The 8,296-nt window shown below is 42.2% G+C and overlaps 1 protein-coding gene across 1 annotated transcript in view; it reads left to right on the top strand.

The window, feature by feature from the left end:
* The first annotated feature begins 1,757 nt into the window (after window positions 1-1,757).
* Window positions 1,758-8,296, top strand: part of LOC148516804 (galactosylgalactosylxylosylprotein 3-beta-glucuronosyltransferase 1-like) — a 275,956-nt gene continuing 269,417 nt past the window's right edge. The window contains exons 1-2 of the mRNA XM_088479540.1: window positions 1,758-1,854; window positions 2,054-2,439. Of these exons, the coding sequence (XP_088335666.1) occupies window positions 1,758-1,854; window positions 2,054-2,439 (483 nt within the window). The remainder of the gene's footprint in view (window positions 1,855-2,053; window positions 2,440-8,296) is intronic.

Below are 8,296 nucleotides of genomic sequence, written 5' to 3'. Positions count from 1 at the left end.
ACACCATGATGTGCACTATACAGATGGTGAAACCATTTTACCAGCTCAGGGATTAGGCGCAGTAGGCATACACCATGATGTGCACTATACAGATGGTCCAATCATTTTACCAGCTCTGTGATTAGGCGCAGTAGGCATACACCATGATGTGCACTATACAGATGCTCCGACCATTTTACCAGCTCATGGATTAGGCGCAGTAGGCATGCAACATGATATGCACTATACAGATGGTCCATCCATATTACCACCTCAGGGATTAGGCACAGTAGGCATTCACCATAATGGGCACTATACAGATGGTCCAACCATATTACCAGCTCTGGGATTAGGCGCAGTAGGCATACACCATGATGTGCACTATACAGATGGTCCAACCATTTTACCAGCTCAGGGATTAGGCGCAGTAGGCATACACCATGATGTGCACTGTACAGATGGTCAAACCATTTTACCAGCTCAGGGATTAGGTGCAGTAGGCATACACCATGATGTGCGCTATACAGATTATCCAAACATTGTACCAGCTCATGGATTAGGCGCAGTAGGCATACACCATGATGTGCACTATACAGATGGTCCAACCATTTTACCAGCTCAGAGATTAGGCGCAGTAGGCATACACCATGATGTGCACTATACAGATGGTCCAACCATTTTACCAGCTCAGCGATTAGGCACAGTAGGCATACACCATGATGTGCACACTGTACAGATGGTCCAACCGTTTTACCAGCTCAGGGATTAGGCACAGCAGGCATACATCATGATGTGCACACTATACAGATGGTCCAACCATATTACCAGCTATGGGATTAGGCACAGTAGGCATACACCATGATGTGCACTATACAGATGGTCCAACCATTTTACCAGCTCATGGATTAGGCACAGTAGGCATACACCATGATGTGCTCTATACAGATGGTCCAACCATTTTACCAGCTCAGGGATTAGGCGCATTAGGCATACACCATGATGTGCACTATATAGATGGTCCAACCATTTTACCAGCTCAGGGATTAGGCGCAGTAGGCATACACCATGATGTGCACTATACAAATGGTCCAACCATTTTACCAGCTCATGGATTAGGCGCAGTAGGCATACACCATGATGTGCACTATACAGATGGTCCAACCATTATACCAGCTCATGGATTAGGCGCAGTAGACATACACCATGATGTGCACTATACAGATGGTCCAACCATTTTACCAGCTCAGGGATTAGGTGTAGTAGGCATACACCATGATGTGCGCTATACAGATGGTCCAATCATTTTACCAGCTCATGGATTAGGTGTAGTAGGCATACACCATGATGTGCACTATACACGTGGTCCAACCATTTTACCAGCTCATGGATTAGGCGCCGTAGGCATATACCATGATGTGCGCTATACAGATGGTCCAACCATTTTTATGGAGAGTGACCTCATTATTCTTAATATAAACTGAGATAAATTGTCCAAACCCATCATTGTGGTTAAATCCTTATAAATCACATGTAAGTTCAGTCTAGTTATTGTTTGCATAGTCAGCTGTGTTGAAATTTTGTTCATAGATTACATTTTTTAAAAGACAAATGTATTCAAGATAGTGGTATTCCTGTAATTACTATTTGTAGGTGCGGAGGTAAGGTAAGTACACATTAGGTGACACCCCCCCTTCCCCACTGCGACGCCTGATGGCGCCGATGAACAACATATCAGGCGGTCGGTACATAATGCACGATCTGGTGACTGCCCACCCGATATGTCGTATCATAGAACTTGCCGGCATCGGCAGCTTGGTCGCTGCATCGTCCACGCATGCGTGGATGATTCCGTTGTTGGGCAGTGGTGCACACATAGTGGGTACACACTAAATGATGTGCCCTATATGTTGACTCGATCCGCGTGATCTGACGACATACCGTCTAGTGTGTACCGGGCATTGGTGTATAACCAGGAGATAACAGGTGTAATGTATAATATAGATGTCCGCCATACGCCAGCAATGTGTTGGTGATTATATCTGTCTGATGATTTGTACATGTCTCTGATTTCTAGATCTCACATCTCTGACTTATAAACCGAAACCAACAGCTCTTCCTACCATATTCGCCATCACCCCAACTTACGCTCGTGCTGTCCAGAAAGCAGAACTTACTCGCATCGCCAATACCTTCCGCCAGGTGCCGGCATTTCACTGGATTGTGGTGGAGGACGCAGATGAGAAGACCACACTGGTCACTAATTTCCTCCAAAGATCAGGGATTCAGTATACTCAGCTGTGTGTCAGGACACCCAAAGAGGCGAAATATGCTAAAGGAACCCTGCAACGGAACCTAGGCCTGAGCTGGTTGAGAGAACACTTCGATCCGGTGGACGCCCCCCCTGGAGTTGTATACTTCGCTGATGATGACAACACCTACAGCTTGGATATATTTGAAGAGGTGAGTGCAGCCTTCTGTATGCATCTGATAACGATTACCCATAATTCTTAGCCAGTCCCGTAGTCTAGTTACTGGTTAGATATGTTGGGGCTGGAGGTACAGAGTCAGACCCACCACAAATTGCACTGCTCACGCCCAGATAGATACTGATACAGCTATGTATGATAAATGATTCTGGCACCCAAAGACGTGGGATAGAGCAGCAAAGGGACCTTCTAACATAGGCCAAGTATTGTAAGGACGTGATTGTGCAATTGCAAAAAGGTGTAGACTGGCAAACAGACCTGTCCCGTGCAGGTGCCTGAGCGCAGTGTCACATATACACTGATGAGGGCCAGCGCTAGTGAACTGCATGTGATTGGCTGATAGTGAATGCACCACAAATGCTGATTGGTGAATTCTTCATTGCTCCTGTATATATTATATAATGGTTTTCGCACAGGAGACGGAGAGTTTCATCTGATATTACTACTGTATAACAGTAAGTGAGTATTTTGCCAGCAAAACAAAGAATTAGAAAATGGCTGTAAGCGCAGTGATGTGGCTCAGCGTAACCCGGTGCCAGCCTGCATGACCCTGGGATAGCCGCAGTTTCGGCTCTTTTAGTGAACACATTTCTTGGCTTCATTTTGGGGTGTGATTGCTCCTGACTCTGCATTAGCACCATAAATACATCATTTCTTAATTAATATTTATTTACATAGCTCCAACATATTGTGCTGATCTTTACAAATATGAGCATAAAATGAAATATATACATTATATACAAATACAATATAACAGTTCTCTTCCTCTGGTCCTGCTCACAGATATATTATTACTGGCTGAAAAGTAATGAGACTGCCTCTGTTTCTCTGTCCCATAGCAACGCTATGCTGGTTATTGTGAGGCTCATACATTGATGTGTCTGAACCTGTGATTGGACGACCGTAGTCTTTGTTTGGTCACAGCGAGTGGAAGATCTTCGTACGTTTTGTCATGGCGGATGAGGAAGACGTGTCTGTGAGATTACATCAGATATGTGTGATTGAATGTTGCGCTACACTTGGAAAGAGCGGAAATGAAACTCATGAAAGTTACGGCAAGTATACGGTGGAGAATCAATTAGCAGTCCTACAGTATATCGGTGGTGGGAGCACTTCAAATAGGGTACTTTGTGTCACCCCACTGTGGGTGTCACCCGGGTGTGGCGTGCATCCCCCTTGTGACGCAGCTGGTGTGGGGCCATGAGGAAGAGAAGATCATATTTGCTGAAGAAACAGTGGTTGTTGCTATAAGACAATGGCGATGCCCGACCACATGTTGCTGCTGTTACATTGGAAGCACTGACTGAGATTAATGGTACAGCGCTGGAACACCCTCCATATAGCCCGGACTTAGCGCCCTGTGATTTCTCGCCATTCCCAACCCTGAAAAAACAACTGCGCGGAAAGAAGTTCTCAGCAGACAATGAAGGAAGAAACGCGACAGCTGTAACACTAACAGTGATGTCACCAAACCAGCAGCATTTCTAGAGAGGAGAGGACTCGTGTGCAGTCTCCGTCATGGGCCCCCTCCTCTCCGTCCGAAAGCCAGCAGCGCACTGAGCACTTATAGACTCTGCACTAGAGTGTGCCCAGTGTCTATAGTGTATGCGCAGGTCACCGGGAAAATGGGCACGGCAGCTATTTTCCCTGAACTGCGCATGAGATGGGAAAATGTCCGTTTTTGCAGCGCAAGACACCGGCGCCGACGTGGAACTCCGGAGAGGTAAGTAGAATATGAGTGCAGTGTGTGCATCACCGCACACCCTGCACCCATTATAAATACGCACCTGCATAAAACAATCTATTGCACGTCTTTGAGTCGTTGTTGAAACGCTGCAAAAAATGTACTGAATATGAAAGACGCTACTTTGAAAAAGAAAAAATGTTCAGATCCTGTGGAGTCATCTGATTCTGAATAATAACATCAGTCTCATTACTGCTCAATTAGCTCTTTTACATGACATGAGATATTATTACATGGCATGGTGTAAGCTGTGTGTACGTAAGTGAGATATTATTACATGACATGGAGTAAGCTGTGTGTACGTAAGTGAGATATTATTACATGACATGGAGTAAGCCGTGTGTACGTAAGTGAGATATTATTACATGACATGGAGTAAGCCGTGTGTACGTAAGTGAGATATTATTACATGACATGGAGTAAGCTGTGTGTACGTAAGTGAGATATTATTACATGGCATGGTGTAAGCCGTGTGTACGTTAGTGAGATATTATTACATGACATGGAGTAAGCCGTGTGTACGTAAGTGAGATATTATTACATGACATGGAGTAAGCCGTGTGTACGTAAGTGAGATATTATTACATGACATGGAGTAAGCTGTGTGTACGTAAGTGAGATATTATTACATGACATGGAGTAAGCTGTGTGTACGTTAGTGAGATATTATTACATGACATGGAGTAAGCCGTATGTACGTAAGTGAGATATTATTACATGACATGGAGTAAGCCGTGTGTACGTAAGTGAGATATTATTACATGACATGGTGTAAGCCGTGTGTACGTAAGTGAGATATTATTACATGACATGGTGTAAGCCGTGTGTACGTTAGTGAGATATTATTACATGACATGGAGTAAGCCGTGTGTACGTAAGTGAGATATTATTACATGACATGGAGTAAGCCGTGTGTACGTAAGTGAGATATTATTACATGACATGGAGTAAGCTGTGTGTACGTAAGTGAGATATTATTACATGACATGGAGTAAGCCGTGTGTACGTTAGTGAGATATTATTACATGACATGGAGTAAGCCGTGTGTACGTAAGTGAGATATTATTACATGACATGGAGTAAGCCGTGTGTACGTAAGTGAGATATTATTACATGACATGGTGTAAGCCGTGTGTACGTAAGTGAGATATTATTACATGACATGGTGTAAGCCGTGTGTACGTAAGTGAGATATTATTACATGACATGGTGTAAGCCGTGTGTACGTTAGTGAGATATTATTACATGACATGGAGTAAGCCGTGTGTACGTAAGTGAGATATTATTACATGACATGGAGTAAGCCGTGTGTACGTTAGTGAGATATTATTACATGACATGGAGTAAGCCGTATGTACGTTAGTGAGATATTATTACATGACATGGAGTAAGCCGTGTGTACGTAAGTGAGATATTATTTCATGGCATGGAGTAAGCTGTGTGTACGTAAGTGAGATATTATTACATGACATGGAGTAAGCTGTGTGTACGTTAGTGAGATATTATTACACGACATGGAGTAAGCCGTGTGTACGTAAGTGAGATATTATTACATGACATGGAGTAAGCCGTGTGTACGTAAGTGAGATATTATTACATGACATGGAGTAAGCCGTGTGTACGTTAGTGAGATATTATTACATGACATGGAGTAAGCCGTGTGTACGTTAGTGAGATATTATTACATGACATGGAGTAAGCCGTGTGTACGTTAGTGAGATATTATTACATGACATGGAGTAAGCTGTGTGTACGTAAGTGAGATATTATTACATGACATGGAGTAAGCCGTGTGTACGTTAGTGAGATATTATTACATGACATGGAGTAAGCCGTGTGTACGTTAGTGAGATATTATTACATGACATGGAGTAAGCCGTATGTACGTTAGTGAGATATTATTACATGACATGGAGTAAGCCGTGTGTACGTAAGTGAGATATTATTTCATGGCATGGAGTAAGCTGTGTGTACGTAAGTGAGATATTATTACATGACATGGAGTAAGCTGTGTGTACGTTAGTGAGATATTATTACACGACATGGAGTAAGCCGTGTGTACGTAAGTGAGATATTATTACATGACATGGAGTAAGCCGTGTGTACATAAGTGAGATATTATTACATGACATGGAGTAAGCTGTGTGTACGTAAGTGAGATATTATTACATGACATGGAGTAAGCTGTGTGTACGTAAGTGAGATATTATTACATGACATGGAGTAAGCCGTGTGTACGTAAGTGAGATATTATTACATAACATGGAGTAAGCCGTGTGTACGTTAGTGAGATATTATTACATGACATGGAGTAAGCCGTATGTACGTTAGTGAGATATTATTACATGACATGGAGTAAGCCGTGTGTACGTAAGTGAGATATTATTTCATGGCATGGAGTAAGCTGTGTGTACGTAAGTGAGATATTATTACATGACATGGAGTAAGCTGTGTGTACGTTAGTGAGATATTATTACACGACATGGAGTAAGCCGTGTGTACGTAAGTGAGATATTATTACATGACATGGAGTAAGCTGTGTGTACGTAAGTGAGATATTATTACATGACATGGAGTAAGCCGTGTGTACGTTAGTGAGATATTATTACATGACATGGAGTAAGCCGTATGTACGTAAGTGAGATATTATTACATGACATGGAGTAAGCCGTGTGTACGTAAGTGAGATATTATTACATGACATGGTGTAAGCCGTGTGTACGTAAGTGAGATATTATTACATGACATGGTGTAAGCCGTGTGTACGTAAGTGAGATATTATTACATGACATGGAGTAAGCCGTGTGTACGTAAGTGAGATATTATTACATGACATGGAGTAAGCCGTGTGTACGTAAGTGAGATATTATTACATGACATGGAGTAAGCCGTGTGTACGTAAGTGAGATATTATTACATGACATGGAGTAAGCTGTGTGTACGTAAGTGAGATATTATTACATGGCATGGTGTAAGCCGTGTGTACGTTAGTGAGATATTATTACATGACATGGAGTAAGCCGTGTGTACGTAAGTGAGATATTATTACATGACATGGAGTAAGCCGTGTGTACGTAAGTGAGATATTATTACATGACATGGAGTAAGCTGTGTGTACGTAAGTGAGATATTATTACATGACATGGAGTAAGCCGTGTGTACGTTAGTGAGATATTATTACATGACATGGAGTAAGCCGTGTGTACGTAAGTGAGATATTATTACATGACATGGAGTAAGCCGTGTGTACGTAAGTGAGATATTATTACATGACATGGTGTAAGCCGTGTGTACGTAAGTGAGATATTATTACATGACATGGTGTAAGCCGTGTGTACGTAAGTGAGATATTATTACATGACATGGTGTAAGCCGTGTGTACGTTAGTGAGATATTATTACATGACATGGAGTAAGCCGTGTGTACGTAAGTGAGATATTATTACATGACATGGAGTAAGCCGTGTGTACGTTAGTGAGATATTATTACATGACATGGAGTAAGCCGTATGTACGTTAGTGAGATATTATTACATGACATGGAGTAAGCCGTGTGTACGTAAGTGAGATATTATTTCATGGCATGGAGTAAGCTGTGTGTACGTAAGTGAGATATTATTACATGACATGGAGTAAGCTGTGTGTACGTTAGTGAGATATTATTACACGACATGGAGTAAGCCGTGTGTACGTAAGTGAGATATTATTACATGACATGGAGTAAGCCGTGTGTACGTACGTGAGATATTATTACATGACATGGAGTAAGCCGTGTGTACGTTAGTGAGATATTATTACATGACATGGAGTAAGCCGTGTGTACGTTAGTGAGATATTATTACATGACATGGAGTAAGCCGTGTGTACGTTAGTGAGATATTATTACATGACATGGAGTAAGCTGTGTGTACGTAAGTGAGATATTATTACATGACATGGAGTAAGCCGTGTGTACGTTAGTGAGATATTATTACATGACATGGAGTAAGCCGTGTGTACGTTAGTGAGATATTATTACATGACATGGAGTAAGCCGTATGTACGTTAGTGAGATATTATTACATGACATGGAGTAAGCCGTGTGTACG

This window comes from Taudactylus pleione, unplaced genomic scaffold (assembly GCF_031769625.1).
Source record: "Taudactylus pleione unplaced genomic scaffold, aTauple2 ptg000239l, whole genome shotgun sequence".
NCBI classification, from domain to species: Eukaryota; Metazoa; Chordata; class Amphibia; order Anura; family Myobatrachidae; genus Taudactylus; species Taudactylus pleione.
The sequence above is the reverse complement of the archived record's forward strand: the minus strand, read 5'-3'. Positions and strand labels throughout refer to the sequence as shown.